This window comes from Arctopsyche grandis, chromosome 7 (genome assembly GCF_051622035.1).
Source record: "Arctopsyche grandis isolate Sample6627 chromosome 7, ASM5162203v2, whole genome shotgun sequence".
NCBI classification, from domain to species: Eukaryota; Metazoa; Arthropoda; class Insecta; order Trichoptera; family Hydropsychidae; genus Arctopsyche; species Arctopsyche grandis.
The window spans coordinates 23,620,638-23,642,480 of record NC_135361.1 but is presented as its reverse complement, the minus strand read 5'-3'; the positions used below and the strand labels follow the sequence as shown (position 1 = coordinate 23,642,480).

Here is a 21,843-nt window from a genome sequence, read left to right as displayed (position 1 = left end):
ACGTGAAATAGTTACTCTCTCCGCATAATCGGCTAATCTTTCGAGAAATTTGGCAAGGATTTTCCGAGAGAGGACGCCTGGGGGCAGGAGGGGCAAGAGGCCTTCTTTGTTAGGGGACCCACGCACTTCATCCCCTAAGGCCTAGGGGTACAAAGGTACCCCAGACACAATGGAACGTCTCGCAGGCCACCGGGAAGCATTCAAAGGGTTTTTTTCTCCTTTCTCGTAGACGCACGTGTATGTAGTCGGGATACGTGTCGCACGCAAATGCTCCAACACCTCATCTTTTTATCGTGCTTGCGCGAAAATGGTACCTGCAAACTATATTTATTACGCCCCAAGGCCTAATCCGCTTAATATCTCACAGATGAAGGCGAAAAAATGCATTTAGTAGAAAGATTTAAGCCTCACTAAAGATGTTCACACAACGGGTGCCAAAAGAATCTTAAATGTTGACTGTAACTTTTGAATATCGTATGTATGTATGTATGATAATTTTTTTTTATTTATTTGAACATTAATGAGCCAGTTTCTTTATTCGGACGAAATAAAATAGTATGCTAGTAAGATGAAATTTAATTTTGCCTGTGGGTTTATTATATTTGGTGGAGTTATTATCAAAAAAATTCAGTTATGGAAAATATTAAATAAACATTTTATTTATATTTATTATATTATATATATAATAATTTAGTTTTCCACACAACTTTTATGATGTTATGGCGTTCTTAATAACTTACCAAGTCACTTCATTTTATGTATTTTTACTTATGTAGATATATACCAGGAAGGCCCAATAGGTTAACCACAAACTTTTCTTGAAAGTGCTACTACGCAATAACGTTCAACTCATTATTGAACGATCTCATTTCATGTACATATTTTTATTGCAGCTTCAATAAATCACTTTGAGTACGTTATTTGAAAATGTTTTAAATATGATAGTTTAAAAACAATAAAAAAAATTATGCACACTATTTTGAAAATTTGAAATATTTTTAATGTGAAAACTTTTTTGAATTGTTTTGAACGGAATATTGCGAACGTTTTCTATGGTACGTTTCAAAATGTCTCCATTACAAAACAATACTATTACAAATGAAGTAAGTAATTGAAAAATAAAATCGTAAATTAATTTTGATTAATTTTAATTTTTCATTAATTGGGCAAAGAGTTATCTGAACGAAGGTGTCGCAGGCAGCGATTTATGGCATTGGAGTACAGCGATTATGTACACAGCATGGTTTAATGTGTGATATTGTGAATTAACGCGGCCAAAAGTGTGGCCCACATATTAAAATCTAACCCTGACACGACGTCGTGTTTAGTTTTGCAATATTCGCGGCCGCCCACAGTGCGGCGGTATAATTCTCCCGTAAATAGTCGAGTTAATTCCGGTTGCGGCCTAGTGGCGCGAACATTCAAATCCTGGCCCCCAGCACCCAAGCCAAAACCAGATAAAGCTCTTCGGCCGCAAAATCTGCTGACGATTTATATTTTTTAAAGATATATGTATGTATGTTAACCAGTAGCATAGGTCAGTGGTTAGCATGTGATGCTTTCAATTGTGTGGTCACGGGATCAATCCTCGGCTTTGTGCTGCTGACCAGATATTGGATTTGTGACTCCAAGGTCGATCGTTTCCTATCAGAGTTTTCCAATTTATCCGATTCCATTAAAACGGTTTTAACAAATTGGCAGCCCGGTCCTTCTTCTTCCTCTTTTGCTCGTAGTTTGAATTTGATGGAAGATCTGCCTCCATTCTTCCTACTTCTGTGCAAAGTTCACGACAGCGTTGAGAGATGATCCCGCTTGGTTATCTTTGATATGGTCATACCATCTCTTAGGAGACCGTCCTCTCGCTCGCTTTCCCTCCAGCGTTCCTGTGACTACCAACCTCTCTAGACTCAACACATTATTCTTGGATATATAGTCAAATTAGCAAAGAATCCTTCTCCTACATACTGTTGAGAGTCATCTTGCGGTCTACGGTATGCGTAGCATCCGTCTCCAACATCAGATTTCGAATGCATCTAGAATATCTATTTCTCGCTTTCTAGGGTAAAGATACATATGTCTGGACTCCATAAAATGCAATGAGGAACACCAAAGATTGCACGGGACAGATTTTTATTCTTCTCTTTTATCAAACTTAATATCGCCATTTTCATATCGTTATTATTCTCCAATATGTTCGTGCCTCGTGCGGTTCATTGGATGAGCAGCATCCGTCTCCAACACCATATTTCGAATTCATCTATATAAAATCACTCTTTCTTTCTGTCCTATATCTCGCAAAACCAAACCCTCCAGCATCTTGAACTTTTTGCAGCTGAATGCTGCAAATTTGTCTGTAGATATCCCTATGATTGTTAATCGATGTTTTTAATTGACCTTGAATAATACTTATGTAAAATGTTTAACCACACATAGATGTAGTGTAAAATAAAAATAAATATAAATGTACAAATAAATATAGTTATGTATTTAACAGTAGCGTTCGTATTGTTTCAGGTGCTGCCGCAGCTTCCAGGTTGTACGTGGAAGCTATCACAAAATTGGGACGACAGGCACAACAAGGCACTTGGGGTGGTTCAGCTGATATTGGTAAGTACTCATCTTATCGATTTTGAGATTTCATTTTATGTAATATCATTTTTAAACGTCTTATGTTGTGTAAAAGCTCTTTCAAGTATAAAAATAAACATTAACACAGATACAGGATATATTTAGAAGCAAAATTTTGATATTACCCAAGTGATGTAATCAAAATAAAATTCATTAATAAAATTTCACATGGTTTCTGATTCTGTATCATTTTATGTATTGCTGTGTCGATTGATTTAAAAATATCACCGCTTTTCCGCCACACTCTAAAGATTTACAGCAATGGGGTGCGAGCGAGTGTGTAATATTGCGCGTGCACTCAAATTTTTATTACCAAGGAAAATTCAGCACTTTTAATACGCGGAAAATTTCCCACCCCTTTACGGCGAGCTCTCGTCTTAATCCCTTTTTACGGTCATATTTATTTTTATTACGCCGTAATATAGACGCTTCGGCGTGTGTACGATTACTGTTACATAGTACATAGTAGGTGCTATAACGCACCGTATCATAATAATATCGTGCACGTGTTGCACACCGACCGCGACCGATCGTGTTAATAAAATTGTGATTTATATCAACTATATTACGTATATAAATACACATGAAATATGTGAAAGAGACAGTCGCCATATGTGCGGGTAGTAAAGTTAGCAAAGTCGTACGTAATGACGGTATCTCGTCATTGTGTGTGTACTTACATACATGGGACCTAGAGTAGATTCTGGTGATACACCCTAGACTGAGTTAGGTGGTGACGTGTCAAGCTTTTGAAAGTCACTACTTCTCTCGCGATTATCTAGCCGGTTGCTGCAAGTGTCATTAAGCTTGGGTTAAACGAGACGCGTCATATCCGGAAAAACTACTAAGGTTTTTCTAGATTTTTTCTCGGTTCGAATGTGTTTTTTGTCCATACTAATTTCGAACGACTTTTTTCACATTCTATATTTTAGTGAAACGTGTGAAAATTGAAAGCGTTGTTTCCAATAAGGCGCTCGAGACGTTCTGATATATTCAATTTCCTTCTCGTCCAATGGCGTCCATTTTGAAAGATGGAATTTCTTAGAGGATGTGTGAAAGGAAAAAAAAACAGCGTTGTATTTGATGTGATATCCGTAATCGGATAACAGTGGTACTGACCGGGGCTGTGACCTTTCATCTCCCTAAACCGATGCGACTGGTCAACTTCGACAAAGTGGGAAAAATGTCAGAGGAGGCGAACATTTTTGTGTCGAAAAAATAAATTAAGGAAGATGCGAGAGGTGCGTTTGAAAGTTTTCTCGAGACGTGTATCGTGTACTTCAACAGTAGACGTCTCATATTTCTGTTTGTTTATGATTGTTGTTTCTCATATGCGTGAATATTTCTCATTTCCATCAACTCGCACACACTACTCTTCTCCCTTGGAGAAATCTCCTCTAAGTGCCGACATTCATCAAAAAAAAGTTTTTTTTTCTAAGTTCGTTTGAAAAATAACATGAAAATATTTCAATTGAGGTATATATCTCATTGTGGAAAAATTAGTAGCTTAATGTGTTTCATCCAAGTCATAAAATAATGTTATAATTAATATAACACTCGTTTTAACAGGTTGAACACTGGAATTTTTAGCTTGATAATTAATTTTAAAAACAATTTAATAAAAATTCTCACACAATATGTGGTCCTACTTATCAGATAAAAATATTTCCGTTTTCGTGCATGTATAATACTTTCAGTTAATTGGCGGGAAATTTAAAGCTATCAGACAAAACAAAAAGTCATAAAAATTAACCTAATTCAACTGCATTGCTTGGAAAACTAGATTTTGATTAAAGAGTGTGTAAAAAAATTGTTAAAATCATTATTAATATATTTTAACCTTGGTAACGTTCTTATATGTATCTTCTGAATGAAGTTGTGGGTCCCGGTCAGACTGGATTTGTTTTTATTTCTAGGAAATGATGCAAATGTCGATCCCTTTCGAACGAGCGCGCACAAAAATCGGGGTTGAGCCGTACTGAAGTAATTTTTCCGGCCGGTATATTGCTTTTTATGCCGTGCATATTGTCAGAATCCCTTGGAGAGAAAGAGAGAAAGAAAAACCAGAGGTTTCCCTTCGAATCCCTCCGCATAAATCTCAATTGTGTCGGTCAGGGCGTCCGAGGATCAAAAGGCGTCCGAGACGACGATTTATCTGGTCTGGGAAAACAGTAGTAAACAAATATCTCAATATGCGATTCAATCGTAACGCCATAAATCTCGCCGCTAAAAGGGCCAAAAAGCGTTTGCAAACGGACGAGATGGTCCCCGTAACGGTTCTCGTTGGTTAAATTGCGAAATTTCACCGATTCGTATCAATAAGAATGCACTTTGCTTCGGAGTTTCACAACATGTGCAAATCTTCTTTATAAATGGTTAAAATTATGATAATAAAAATGCATTAAAGTCGTTTTACAAATACTTTAAAATTAAGCACGCACGCATGTATTTTTGGAATACGTATTACCGTTCTATATATTATTATATATACATAGGATATTCCACAGTTAATTTCTTTCTGTTTCCTTTACAGTTGATGATATATTATTTAATTAAGTAATCAATTTCAAGTCAAAATCTAATTTAAAGATGAAATCAAATTATAGGTATATTGTAATTTTCGCATTGATTTGAACCTTAGTCCTTTTAGTTTAAAAGTTAACTTTCCACTAAGCTGGGGTTTAATTATCATTATACGACAAGTTTAAGATCTGGAAAATTAAATTTATTCATGATTAATTAAATTTGGTATATGTAAATATTTTAAACGCTAATGATAGGTGCTTTAAGTAATAGATTATAAAAAAAAAATCGAATTCAAAAACTTAAAAAAAAGAGGACACCTATAAGGGGAGGTACCATTTCCGGTCAACTTAAAAATTTGAAAAAAATATACGTAGTGTCAATAAAAATTTCAGTAACCGATACTATTTTTCGGTTCGATAAGACTAGCGGTGTTGAAAAAATCTCCAAAATACACAAACACACACACACACACACACATTTTTTCTAGATCATGAAAACGTGATCAGTAATCGATTCTGAGTTCGAATCAGTCAAAATCTCGAGTTCGAATTTTCGCATGATCACAAAACTTCATCTATTGTTACTACGTACATAGATGAAGTAATAAAAAAAACAACGAAATAATATTATACTTATATTTTTTATGCTTTTGACTGTATATGTTAGAGTCCAAGTATACATTTCGTTCGTTCATGAGCATACTAGTTTATTCACACACGAACCAATTTAGCCAGTGATGGTGTTCACAAAAAAAATAAAAATAATAATAGATAAACTAATTTTTTCACGCATAAACTATTAGGCATAATATTCTCAATCGTTTGTCCCATATTCTATGTTTGTTTTCCTACCCTGGGTTGCAATATTTTATTATAAATGAAAACGGGAATTATAGCAATGTTGTAATGTACTTTCCCTTTTTAAACAGTTCGAAAGTTTTGACAGCTCAAAGTTTCATATGACAACCTGGTGAGTCTATTTTGACTGTTGGCAAAATAGACTCATAGTAAAAAGCTAATAGTGTGTGTTCGTGTATGAACAAACTAATATGGTCATGAACGAACCAGAGTGAACATTTTGTACTGGAACATATCAATTTTCTTTACTATACACTTGCACGAAAATTTGTCGCTATTAAAATCAATCAATTTTAGATATAACAGAAATACTCATACTTACATAGGTACATATATCGTTGATTAGTACATGAATTATAATGATAATTTTTGGCCTGCTGATTTAGTAAATCCGCAGTATTGTAAAATGTAAACGTACCGAATGAATCCAATTCGACCGTTATATTTTTCTTTGAACTAGTCTGTAGCTATCGAATAGACACACTTCTACGAAAAACATAAATTGTACTGAATAGGAAAATATGAAAATAGAGACAGTAGCTTCTGCACGTATATTACGCGTCGAGAATAAACCGTTCAAAGTCTCAGCACGACTGAAAAAATGGCTCGTTACCGCAAAAACGCTTTTTTGTATGCAATTTCAATACGAGCATAATGTTCGACGTTTTACAAGTTTTTTTTCTTCTCTCCCATCTCAACTGGGGGAGGCGGCGGTATACACGCACCACCCACCCAGTCTCTTCGGTAATACCCGCTTAGGGCTATAAGGGTAGAATCAGCATGGAATCAGAAGGGAGTGTGTTTTCACAGTTTTCCCCCGCTGACAACCTTTTGCCCGTCGACCTACCCCAGCCTCCCTCTCTCGACACCCCCTCCTTTCCTCCCACGAAATAAGATCAGATATTCTTGGGGGATAAGTCGTGATGGCAACCGATACACAAATCAAATCATACACTGTATACGTACGTATGATTTTATGTGCCTCCACTCAAAATATTATATTTCTTTTTCTTTCGTATTCGGTGGCCTTCTGTGCTGTTTCAGAACAAAATACAATTGGTTTTTATGCCAGGAATTATTATATTTTGCGTAACAAATAAAAAAGACTGTAACGAGTTTCATTCGATGAAATTTATGCCGTAGTATCTCTTTGATATATTTCGATATGTCTGAAAGGATTGATCCTACATTATTCTCTTGGCATTGATGAATTTATTCATTGGTAAATGAAGAAAAAAATTCAAGTATAAATCATACGTCAATCACTCTTTAAATGTGTATTCATTAATTTGGAATACCAATCTACAATTTTTCGCCAAAAATTCGAACGTTAAATAAATCAAATAAATAGTTTGTATGCTATATTAGTTAGGACTGATTTGTGCAATCAAGATTTCATACAATTTTGCTATTGCTATTACCTGCTATTGATTTGAATTTGTAGATGTCAGAAAATTGCTCCATATTAATATTAAAGGACTTAATTAAAAATTAGCTGACGCTTATTAGTGAAATTTTACTTTTTAGGACCTTTTTTCTATAAACTTTAATGTAAAAAATCTCAATTTCTTCATTAGCCAGCAACATTGCTTGATTGGTCGCCGGGTTCGATCCCGTAGGTTGACCTCGATTGAAAATTATTTATTCCGAGTATTATATGAAGTGCTGCTCGTCGATCGTTTCCTATCAGAGTTCGGCAATTTATTTGATTTCATTGTTGAAACAGTTCATAATCAAATTGGCAAAAACCATCCTACCCAGTATGCCACCACTATTTGAAAATGATTTCAAAATTTATAATCTATAAAATTTATATTTCACATATTTGTACCAGTTTAATACCATAGATTTCGATCAGAAGCAATTCGATAACGCCATCATGGGAAAATATAAGAAAATTGGGTCCATCGGCTTTTTGCTGCCTTTCCCAAAATAAACATAAAAAATGCTCTCAATTTTTTGATCAACAGTTACGTACAATGAAAAATAACTAGTGTTTTTACCCGATTTCGATCAGTATTTGTAATATAAACCGCTTAAACATGGCCAATCTAATAGTAAAAATTTTATTAAATTTATTTGATTAGTTTTATTTTATTTAAATTTATTTGAGTATTCATTATTAAATTGAACGTCACGGATTTTACGAAATTATATATTAAGATGTCAGTTCGTACAATGCTATGTAGTTGTTATATTTCGGTTTTTTTATTTCATCAATTCATTTTATTTTGTTTTAAAGATGCAAATTGTTAAATACATACATACAAACATATATAATATACAATGTATGTATTACTTAATACAACATTTGTCGTTAAGTAATTGAAAATACTTCCTCAAGTGATAAAAGTAAACGACTTTCAGAACACGTAGACGAGCTCTTTGCACAGATTCAATTTATTTATTACCATTCCCTTCCTTCCACCTTTTATTCGCAATGGCTATGCAAGTTAACTGATTCAAGTAATTATTAACTCGGTCAAACCGCGATGCGATCTCCGCGCGAAGTGTCCCGAAATAGGCGAAAGATTAAAGTTAAATGTGTTTCGGTTAAATTTGTCGGTTGGCTTGTCACTCGGTTACGAATTTCATTTAACTTTTTCCCGGAGAAGGGGGGGGGGGAGAGTGGGATGAAGTGCGGTTTCTCACAAGTTAGTAGCTTGCAGCCACTCTCGACCCCCCCCAATTTCACCTCCCAACTTTCTATATATCGGCTTATTTCGACAGGGGGGACCAAACCATATCGTATTTTGGATGAAGGAGGGGCAGTCTTTCCCCCCATCCCCTCCCCTCTAGGAAATCATATATCATTCTATGGCGAATGCGCCTCGGAGATTTATAGCCCTGACTCGGCAAATTATAGAATGGATTAGGTATAAAGCTCGGTTTAATGATATACTTGCATGTCGGTGTGTTGCCACACCACGTTGGCCTTTCAGAACGCGGCCGCGGATAACGAGACCGGGGAAAAGCTATTAATTATCCGATGCACACGGGGGGGTGGCTGTAAGACGACAACCATACGAACTTTTGAATGGCACTTACCCCGGTTCTTCGACGGTACTTACGCATAATCGTGTATGTGCTAACGGCGTGACGGTGAGATGTGATCTTTCTATCAGCGTGTTCGGTCAATTATATCCGCTCCATGGGGAACACGTGTAATATGAGATCATTGTGTGCGTGTGTACGTTTTCGTTTTAATATGTGTGGTGTTGGTGATTGTTTTGTTTGTTTTTGCGTCTTAACGAGTGGTGATATCTTGACACATTTTGGCGATATTATTATATATTGTACGTCATTGTGAATACAACAATTATCGATGATTTCTTTTAATGAAGCTCAGTAGCTAAGTATTCAAATTCAATATTAGATTTTTAATATTTTTTATCGTCTATAGATATGTAAATTATGCAGGACAAAAAATATTATCAATTCCTCTTCCCATTATATTCACAAAAAGTATTGTGTTAAAATAAATTGACTGCTCCAAGCCGAGATGTGATAAATGAATAATTGGTGCATTTCCGTTTCCATTAATTAAGCATTTGCATGCTGTCTAGATATTGTTTCGTACCCACTCATTTCACTCTACAGAAAAATACCATTTTTTACCAAGACTTTTAAGGTAAGGAACAGCTGATATTTATTTTATTTCATATAACCATCAGGGGAAAGTCACATAGATATAATATAAAAAAATAAGAAAAATACCATTGTAAAGTATGTAAGAAGAGTATTCATATACATACATATATGTATACTATATACTGTATAACTCAGTGATTACGTCAATGCTAAACACCGAGAGGTCTCAGGTTCCAACCCTCGTGTGACCTTGATTGAAAAGAGTTATTCGGAGTATTCATGCAGTGCTGTTGGTCAGACTTGAATATTTGTGGTTCCAAAATGATCTGATTTCCTCGTCAAATTGGAAAACCAACCTATCCACATATTTGTCACCACTATTGAAACAACACTTCATATTTTATATGCACATTCATATATGTACAAGTAAAAAAAAAACTAAAGGTGTTGCTTAAGGTAACTGCAATAGCACAATGATAAATAAAAATAAAAATAAATGATAATAATTTTCCGCATTTTCGTCACGAAACCAAAAAAATCATGAAATCGTCACAAAAACAAAAAAACATAATTTTCAATCTATAATGCTTATGTAAAAAATTTAAATATTTTCATTTTACTTATTAGGGATCGAATCTGTACAATAAAATTTATAGTTCAATGCCAAAAGGCCATTATTTTTTGCTGCTGTAGCTCTTTTGTTAGTATTTTCATTGAAATTGGCTACATTTTCCGGACGATGTTGACTGTTTGTATACAGCTATGTGGTTTAATATTGTGCTGGCGTAAAAAACTTTTTAATAAATGTTCGTTTAAAATGAACAAAACATTGAATTTCCTCGCGTACAAATTTGAGGTCAATTTGCATAAAATACTATTGCGCAGAAATGTTCGTTTAATGCGAAGAGAAATTGCTTCATTTGAATATTTTATTTTGTTTTAAAACGAGTGCCTTAAGTGTCACAAAGCTATTTTCAAAAACATCTTCGTATTAAAAAAAAAGTACAAAAAAAAATGTTTCAACTTGAAACTTTCCCTTTAGCCCTATTGAATGTATACATAGGAAGGTTGGCTTTTGTGTTTTGGACTAAAACGAAAAAATAAAATAAAAACAAATTAAAAACTTTTCATGTACATACATTCAACTCTCCACTAAGCCTTCTCCGCGTTGTCTATTTTAAATCGAGATTAAAATTTTCTCGAGAGGCGAATCACAATAACGGCCGGGTTATTTTGCACTTCCTGCATAATATATTATTTTATGTGCAGACGAACCGTAATAAAACCGTCGTATTATTGAGAGCGTCTCGAACAAAACTCCACGATGAAGCTTACACTTTAAGGCTTCGCCGAGGCGCCCACTCTCGGCGAATGAAAAGCGCTGAGCCCAAAAATAAACTACCAGATTAATATTTTCCGGGGCCTCAGAGGCGAGACGACCGAAATCTGATATCAAACGGGAAGGACTCGCCCACTTTTCCTCTCCCCTCGCCAGGACCAGGAGGAGGAATGCAACGCAAACTTTTCCAACGGCCGGGGAGTTGGCAGTCTACGACGGAATCAGATTACTGCACAAGAGAAATAATAAAAGATTAGACACAACTTCCCTTCGCGATGAAGCTCCCGCTGTGACGCGGATGGAACGTCAAAAAATAATAAAATGGGACAGATTAAAAAAAAAAAAACTTTCTTTTAAGCCCCACCCCTCCGTATCCGCTTAAGTACGTCGCTACAAATTGGATTGTATACGCAAATGGGAAATGTATTAAAGTTATACTTAATCTTCTGGGTATATGTGTGTTTATTCGCGAAAGGTTATCACAAAGAGATGTTGTGTTTGTGTTCTTCGTCGCTATTAAATGAAATGAGTAAACTCAGCGGTACAGTAAATAAGCCCTATAAAAAAAACTAATAAATTTGCTCGCTATCGCTGTATCTCCTCTCCCTAATATAGATATCCAACAGAATTACATATCTAGACATGGGTATTGTAAATGAAATCAACCATGCGTTCAAAACTACATACATACATAGTTACAAACACGTATATCACTCACCAATCGTTACAGCTACGAATTTAATCAAAGGATTTAATTTCACAGACAACTGTGATAATTATAACAAACATACATATGTACATACATATATGTTTGTAGGTAAGATTAACTGCAATTGAACTGAAGAGCAGATGGCAAGCATCAGACGATGCTTACCTACCAAATATACCGAAATGCTACAATACAATTGATTACCTTCACAGAAAGACCTTTAATTTGTTGTCTGATTGTATTATATTATTATATATATACATACATAAGATATTGAAAGATTCTACTTCAAAATGAATACACATATGATTGTTTGCAAAAATAATATTTAAGATTCTACAAATGAAAATGAATACATATATATGTATAATGCACACAATGATTGTGATCGAGTATTTTTTTTTTTAAATATGGTTTAAAAGAGTTTAAATTTTTTAAATGTATTAAACATTCATTTTAGAAACATTCCTTAAATAAAACTTGACTATGAGATTTTCACTATGAGGATTTCAGTTTCTGGATAGCTAAAATAAAATCAGTAAAATCAAGACCAATCTAATATATGTATGTACATAGATACTACCTATAAAAAAATACAAACTTATTATTACTTATGTACTTTCAAACTACATAGAATGCCTACCTTTGGCACAAAACTTTCAATGAGTTTTTATACACAATAAAGGTTCGAGTGACTCAATTATGAGGAACATTCGCCACTAATCAAAGTTGGGTAGTGGTTTTCTTCTTCTAAGAGACTTATTTTTCCCTCCGTGTGGATATTATTATGTTAGACAATGCGATTGCTTTCTATATATGTGTGTATGTATGTATGTACATATGTACTTTTAATGCAATAATTCGGTTGAGGTTGAACGTTTTAGGAAATGTGCGTATTATTTTCCCTCGCCTTGTCCCAGTGGTTGCGACTACCCCAGCGTTTGAAGATGCATTATTGTCGGTTGTGAGGGATCAGCAAACCGGTGGTAAGAGCTTCCTTCCCGCATGTATGGAGACGCTAATGAATGGCACAATCGAGCGAACAATGACGTTCATTACTGTAACTTCGTTTGGCAATGGAAGCATCAGTTTGCGGCTTACCTCACTCCACTCGAAGGGGCACTGGAGACTGCGCTACCCCAAGACCGGAATAGAACCCGAAAATTAACTACATTTCAATGGCAGGGTTATATTATATGTACTGCATGCGTCAAAGTGCAAGTAACTGTGAGCGGATATTGATTTATGTATGTGCATTTTTAGTTTCAAAATTTGCCTGTATTCGTATTTGTTCTATATTGTACAATTTTGTTTGACATAACCCATAACTTTTTTGCTTTTTTTTATTGGAAACATTGAATTTAAATGTATTGAAAAATATATATTACACAAAGAGGAATTGAATTCGAATAATTTTTATACCAACTTTTTTACTGTGATTTTTTTTGATGTTAATAATATTTTTTACTATTGCAATTTATTCCTTTCTAAAATCACCCATTGGTATTTAGACGGACACAATACTTTTAATTACTAATTCAGATCTAACGTCAGTAGACCAGTCATTAGTAGGGATCCCAAATATTCGACTATATTCGAATATCGAATATCGAATAGTAGCTTTAAATTATTTATTTGATGTTTTAAGAAGTTCAAGATATTATTAAAATACAATATTGTGCGGCCTGTCTGTTTTTATAATTAGATTTTAGTATAACTATATATTATTTTTCGTGTATAATGATTAATTTGAATCATATAAGAATTATAATAGCCGCCCGCAAATATCATGGTAGACTTTAGCAAAAACAAATTATTCAAAAATGCAAATGTTTTCCTTAATTTATATTGATTTATAGCTTTAAAATAATACGGAACATAAAAGTTATGGAGATTTTATAATTTACCACATACATATCTGCCTCAACGTTTAATAGTAAATGTATGCAGAATTAATTTGGGCAAATTATCCATGGTAACTATTCTTTGAATTGTTGCGTTTAAATAAATTTCTATTTGGAAACAATTATAGTTACATACATACATACATATACTTTTGTTAGATTTTAAATTTATGTACGCATATTTTCTTTAAATTAGTCAGTGAAAAAATTATTTTATTTTATTTTCACTCCGTATCGCACGCTTTGAGCTACTTGCACATGCATCTTATATGTATGTATGTACGTTGCAAGCTTCTTTTACAAGTGCAAAACGATAGATCGTCGCATGTACAGATATGTATGTATGTATAGAGAAGTCACCTCTGGAAATATTGTCTGGGCTGTGAGAACAAAAGGCAGATAATTTCGCTATCGCTCTTCTATCTCCCGCTAGCAAAAGTTCTTTCCTTTAATTTTATCACTCGAGCAAAATTTAACGATTCACCCCAGACAGAGTTTTCAATACTTTTCCGATCAACTAGGATTTCGCTATGCTGCGGCGTGTGCTTAATTACTTTCATACAAGTTGCTGCATAAAAGTATGTATATACGTTTGAAAATTTCACCCAGCATCGTCGATTCATAACAATAACTGTTACGAAGGTTTTCTTGGTATATACTATATATATTTTTTTAAATGAAAATTTTTATACTGAATTTCATTTTTAAAATGAAACCATTTTTTGATTTTTTTTAACAATACGTAAGGTGTACAACCTCTGTGGTATAACACTTGTATGGCATATTGGATTTGGCCCAAGGCGACTGAAGCGCTAACGAGCCGATAGCCCAACACCCATCGGTTACGATTTTCCCTTTCCATTGGCGTACCATTATGTAAACATTAATCTGCAACCATTTTTATTCGAAATTTTCCCGACGTTGCGGAATATATTCGCAGAATCAAGCTACATACACTTTATTTTCACCTATAAATATACATACATATTATGTATGTTACAGGTTTTCCATTCGAGTTACCTTCTGAACGCTTGTGAATATAGGAGTTTGTTGCTTGAACAACTTCTAGGAATATAGTAATTAGTTTGAAACTAATGTATTAATCGTTTTGTGTTTTTGCTCTGAAGTACATGTATGTACGTACGTTGAATATAATGTAAAATTATGTAAATTCTTATTATATCAAAAAGGTATAGGTAGTTTAAGTTGTGTGTTTTGTAATGTTCATGTGTGCGAGTGTAAAAACATTTGCGCTATTTTAGCAAAGCGAAACGTGAGATATGTCATAACTTCGTGCCTACTTTTTGTATGAAGATGGTAAGCTGTAAGTGACTTTTTATCTCAGTTTTGTAACGTTGTGTATATTTACAATTGCAATAAAAATGTGTGTGAAGTTTCAAAACACCTCACCTAGCTACAAACGTGTAAAAAATCTAATGGATTAGTTTTAGGATAAAAACTTCACTTGTTTGACAAATTTTATAAGGAAAGTAGTAGAATTTTTATTTCCTAAACATATGTAGTTAATATTTCACTTTAATATTATAATATTTTTAATATAAGAACTAACACGTTTTATTTTTTTATGTTTTTTGTGCCTTGTATGGTAGTGAATTAGAATAAGGCATTAACCTTTAAAGCTTTAGTTATTTTTCATATTGTCTTAAGAGCAATAAGTTAGGTGTAAAGAATGTTTAAATTAAAATATTTCACATTAAGCCCTTTGATTTACTGATAAATCAAACACTTAAACTAGATTTAATAATGATTTTTACTACTGGCGATGAATCAAAATATCATACTAGAAATAAGGACAATATAATATAGTATGGAATATTAAACATTGCTCTCAGGAATCTTATGATAATTGCTAAATTTTTTAATCGTTATGTCGTTGGATCTAATGACGTGTGAATCAATGATCGACTGGAGCTTTAGTCAGACAGATCATTTATTGGCTGGATCTTTTGTCGTGGATGCTTAGTCGTTGGACCATTTGTCCGTTGTGGTTTTGTAGTGGAACCTAACTTGGGAGCTACTTTTTAACTAAAGTATTTTATGCTTATATTTTAAAATAATCATAAAAGCACATTATTATCGTGCTATAATACTTTTACATAGAGATTGGGCGATCGGTGTTTTGTTACCACCTGTTGTCCAGCAATAATTTTCTAGTCACGTGTTTGCGCAAAAAGGCCACGACTTATGAACAAGTCGTATACATATATACCCATGGACTAATGATATTTCTGCGCAGGCAGTACACACGATGTACAAATATTTGGTAAATTTGGTCCGTGATTCATTCGGAGTGGGCTGGTCGACGGATCAACAGTAAACTACTTTCTGCGACCTCAACTTCGATCTCAAAAACTCCTCTTCACGTCCACGCTACAATATTTTAGTCAGAGTCGTGGAGTCGTGCCTTTTTGACTGGAGACGAGTTTCATTGGTTCTTTTTAAAGGGCAACTGGGGCACTACTCCATACTAATTTCTCCTAACCGAAAAAAGAAAAAAAAATTTGTTTATGGTCAGTTAATCTTCAAGAAGTTTTTCGTGTACGTAATTTAGCCCAGGGCTGTCATTTGTCATCATTGGTCGCCAGCTTCACTTTGCCTACTACTCTGTCATTTGCAAGTGGTACTGTGTGTAGAGTATAGACAGTCAGTCGAGGGAGAGAAAAATTATCCTTATTTTTCGAATACAGAGGGTCGCTTTTAATTGGCTGCGTAAAGGTCTCTTTAGTACAGAATACGCCAGCTCCGGTTGTCTTTATTTACTATAGGATTAGAAACATTTTAACTCCATTTTGCAAGTTGTGCTAAAATTGTCAATCACATATGTCAGTTCTTTCAATTCTATCATTAAATATTATTTTCTTTTTTAGAGCACATAATGAATTAAGTCGACAATTTGCTAAATAATGTATTTAACTTTCATAAAATGTATATTAAGATTTCACCAAAGATATATTAAGAAAAAAATATATGTCGTGGGGGCGGCTTTAGCTTCGTCGTGCCCCACTTGATTTTAAGGTCACGAGCCACCCCCGAGTTTATGTACAATCGAGCATCCTGTATTAGTACTCTAAATATATTCTAAAATGAACCCAATGGGAAATAAATTAAATTTCACGTTTTTAATGTTGTAGTAGGAGTCTACTATGTAGCTGTAGAAAACTTACGGAGTTGGGGTCCAAGTAGTGTTTTATTTGACGACTCCACAGCTCTGATGTTTATATAAGATTAAATTATCCCATGACTGAGTTATCGCGCTTCGCGACGACTAATATTCAAATTCCATAATGGAGTTAGACTACATCGATTTTCGTCAGCCGTAGCTCATACATATGAATCGCTGTAATTAGTGAAATAATTGTGAATATTGTGTCACGCGTCGTCCCTGGTCTCGGACAGTAAGGAGTCCCCCGACACCCCCGGTTGCGTAACGACCAGTGGCTCGCGGCAAATTGGATTTGCCGTTAGCACCGGGCCCTGATATAACGACAATAATCGCCGTAGACCCACCACCCAAACAACACAAAAACCCACCACCAAAAAATCGACAGGACCTTCGGATTCGACGCGCATCCTTCCTCGTCGGCCGGAATCCTCATACGTCCCTCATTTCGCCCCTTCGACGCGTAATGGAAAATCTATCCCAGATCTACATATGTACCTACATATTATATATATATATATATATATATATATATATATATATATATATATATATATATATATATATATATATATATATATATATATATATATATATATATACATACATATATTCGATGAGGCCTAATTTGTGTGTGGATGATTTTCTTTCAATGTTATTTTGCTCGGTTAGTGTTTGGAATGAAATGAAAAGTTCATATTGGTCACATGCTTGGAATTTCATTTGAGTGTTTTCAGTTGAAACTCATAGGTCCACTTGAAAGTCATAGAAAAATCATTGTTGAAAATCATAGGTAGAAAATCATCACTGCACGTCAACAGCTCGGCATAGCACTTCGCAGAAAAGAATACTTTTCCGTTTCGTACCGTTTTCGGGACGTTCATAATTGTTTCGGACGATTGCAAGGCAAAATCAGTTTATACATATGTACATATACATATATTTACATTACAGATCAAGACGATACAGTGCAATATTGCTTACGTCGTATCATCTGATCAATATTTTCACAATATGGCGTTTCCGAAAACATTCATATGCGCACTTTCGTTAGTACGGGTGCACTTGCCATTATGACGTCATGTCCTGGGTGCGTATTTCCACAGTGGCAAAAGAAAACTGGTTCTGCTTAATACGTTTCGGTGACATGTACTGCTGTATATTATGAATAGAGATTTATTCACACGATTCGGTTCGCGGATACAACACAGAACAGCAGCTCATGTAAACGACAGTTTCTATTCGTACTATACAGCAACACACGTTTCCGACACGTTTTGACATTACATTACAGAGCGTGACGTCAGGGTGCAATATTGCAATATTGTCACAATATGACGCATCCGAAAATATTCATGTGTGCATAGCAATACTTTCGCTAGTACTGGTGCAGTCGCCACTATGACGTCATGTCTTGCGTAAATATTTTCACAGTGGTCATATAAAATCGATTCTGCTTGATACGTTTCGGTGCATGTACTGCTGCTAATGATGTGAATAGATTGTGTCGGTTACTACTGCTGTGCCATGTACGAATGAATGTGTCCATAAAGAATATTTTTCGGACTACTGCTTACATGTACATACATATGTGCCGGCTCAAGCCCCGTACTGGTGTAAGCGAACGTTAATTTTGTTTTTATACGATGGGATGGATAAATATGTAAAAATGAAACTATGCAGATTATTATACGAAGGAATGGAAATTTTGACATTTGATAATATTATAGTTCGCAAATATATGTTGATTAATTCAGATGAAATTGTAACGGGAGACTTCATCTACCGACTGCACTGTTTTAAATCATAATACGCAGGACAGAGCGTGGGGAAATAGAATCGTAAAAAATAAAAGTTTATCCACGGCCGACAGAGATAATAGAAATGCCATGTGCCATCGGAAAAGTTTGTTTTTGGATGAGCTATGCCCTCCCCTCTCAATCACTGCGAGGTATCGACGTCTCTCGCAGATATACCCTCATGGGGCCCCAGTTTGCCCTGGCGTGGGGCCCCTTTCTTCGAGTATCGATACTCGACTATGAACTTCTCCGTTCACGAGGGGAACATTTTTTTCCTTTTCGGGACCGATTGCTGCACTCTACACGTCTCTTCAACCACCCCCTCCCTCACACACATAGACGAATAATTTATATCTTATTTCGCGCGCGACGCACATTTTGAGAACCTGAATGCATGTGCTGACAACCACCCCCCTGCCACCCTCGATTTCCTCTTCTATCTACCCTGGGCTACGGTCCTAAAATAATATTAGGACTCGATGTCAAAATAAATAGTGAAAATACGATCGACACGCTAGATACCTACCCCCCCCCACCCCCGACGCGGAACAATAGATTGGAGCCCGGAATAAAAATATAATTGATGATGTAATTTCGTATTATTTACGCTCGTCTGCGACAGTGCTTCCCAAGTGATTTATTGTCGAAGAAATTTTCTATTATTATTACAAATAATATTATCCTTGCACAACGACGTGGATAGAAATAAGAAAAAGAGGACGACAAAAAAAGTAAATTATATTTTCGTATATTTTTCGCGACTTATTACGCGTGACGGATCGTATATAATGTGACCTGGCAAAGTAATGCAATTAAAAAGTCGTTAATTTTCCGATTCGATGATTAATCACACGATCTGAAATTTTCCACACAGTTGGATGGAAGTTTGTTATGATTTTCCACGCTTCAGATGTAACTTATTTTAACTGATAGTTCAAAAGTTTCACAACACAAATCCAAATATAATCGTAGTTTATATTTTCGATACAATATCTAATTTCGTGTTTTTCTATGGGCATATGTATGTACATTATATGTACATATATATTCAATTTTTAAGAAGATTTGATGTCTTTTCTATCAAACTTTAATTTAAGACATCTTCTTCTTCTATGTACACACTATACAACCAGACATATAGCTCAGTAGTTAGAGTATAATGCTAACAGCTAAGAGGTCACGGGCTAAGCTCTGACCCAGTATTGCTGGTCTGACCATGGATTGATCGATCTTTTCCTATAAAAGTTTGCCAATTTATCTGATTTCATTGTTCAAAAGAATGCACGTTGGCTTTGAAAACTTATTGATCATTCTTTAATACCGTGAAAATTTAAATAACATCTACCAATATTTATAAAAAATCTAAAACATAAAACAAATGCATACAATGTTAACTAAGCTCTTGCGTTATATCCAAAGAGAATTCATTGAAAGAAAATAAATCCCGTAAAGTGTGAACTTATTATGTATATTCGTAGGTCAATAGATCGGAACATCTGTGAAAGTTAAACACGAAGTATGTACCTGTCGGTTCAAAAATCAATGTAAGCTTCGAACAATTTCCTGTCGGTTTCTTCTCCAGGCGTGAATGGGGGCTTCTAAGTTCAGGTTGATTTCACCTTTTAGCCCCGTGCATCCCTAGACGAGGGCAAGCGCCCTGAAATCCCCCTCACCCCCATAGATTGATCTGTCGCTCCATCAGCCGAGGATCTGCTGCAGGGGTGGCTCGGGCTCACCTTGGGCGTGTACGAGCCGAGTAATAGATTCACTTCATCCAGGTGATCGTTCAGGGCAAATTAATCAGGCGTCCGGAATCAAAGCTACGCCCTAATGCGTTTACCGGAACAAAGGTAATGAAATCCAAAAGCAAAAGCAACGATTCTTATTTTTTAAGGTTGTTCTTTTTGTATGAAATAACTATTTAATACTTAAAAATTTTCTACTTTGCCACATAATAACTTTGCCACTAGTTTGGTGCTCAACGGTTGGCTTATAGTTAAAATATACTTATACGTCAGTTTATTGTATAAAGTTGTATCTTTATAATAAATTTCAACTAGACATTTCTAACATATTTTTTGGACTTCCTCATAATTTCTCACAATTTTCTATAATAAGTTCTGATTTTATTCGAAGATCGGAATTTTGAATTTATATTCACGATTACGTTATTGAATTTCATATTGTTACGCTATTGAATTTCATATTGTTTACCTTCATTCGGTTTACCTCAATTGACATTTTCATCAATTGTTATGTTGAGACATTTTTAAGGTGATCAAAAGAGATAAACAAAAATCCTATTCGTTGACAAGTTTGAGAATATCATAAGGTCCAATGCTCTAAAAGACTATGAGGAAGTCGACGATTTTATCAAGATACTCGACAACTAAAGAGGAGAAGAATGCCAATCGGAAATTCGTACTAGAGTTGGAATAGCGAAAATAGAGATGGCCAGTTTGATAAAAATATTGAAGAACCGCTCTATTGTGAGACGAACGAAAATCCGTTTAGTGCGATCTCTGGTGTTCTTCATTGCATTGTAAGGAGTCGAGACATGGACCCTGAAAAGAGAGAAAGGGACATTCTATATGCATTCGAAATGTGGTGTTGGACACGGATGCAAGGCATACCATGGATCGCAAGACGCAAGAACATCTCCATCCTCAAAGAGCTGACAGTCTCAGATAGACTCTCCACATCACGTAGGTAAAGAGTTATTTCCTACTTTGGCCATTTGGCCAGGAAGAATGTGGAGAGTCTGTAGAGGTTGGTAATCACTGTAACACTAGAGGAAATGCGAGTGAGAGGATGGTCTCCCAAGAGATGCTCAGACAAGATCAAAGAATTGACAGGATCATCCTATAACACAACTTGGCACAGAACCAAGAGAAGTGGAGTCGTGTCGCCCATCGATGACCACGACGCTCAGAATTGAACAAACGTGGAAGAAGAAGAATTCATATATTGAGAAACGGGAATATATACATACATAAATGATTTGGTATTTTTGAATCATAATTTTCATTCCATCTCAGCCTGTACATACCGCGATCATAAAAAGACTCCGGAAAATTGGGAGGATGCTTAATAAGTCGGCAACGAAGAGCCAACTGGGTCCGATTCGGAGATAATGTGAAAAGGTGTCACGGCTAAAAGATACCGCCATTTTACGTCAACGTTTTTACGGCGTTGTAAATTTGCACGCTTTGCTTTCGGGAGCACAACTTAGCGCAAAAAGCGAGAGACGCACCTACGTTTCCCACACCCCCTGTATACGTATGACCCGGCCACTAAATTCGGTCCCCG

At 35.2% G+C, this 21,843-nt stretch overlaps 1 protein-coding gene across 1 annotated transcript in view; it reads left to right on the top strand.

Annotated features, from left to right (window-relative positions):
• Window positions 1–21,843, top strand: part of IRSp53 (Insulin receptor substrate 53 kDa) — a 312,712-nt gene that overhangs the window by 228,981 nt on the left and 61,888 nt on the right. Inside the window, exon 5 of the mRNA XM_077434203.1 lies at window positions 2,515–2,607. Coding sequence (XP_077290329.1) covers window positions 2,515–2,607 — 93 coding nt within the window. The remainder of the gene's footprint in view (window positions 1–2,514; window positions 2,608–21,843) is intronic.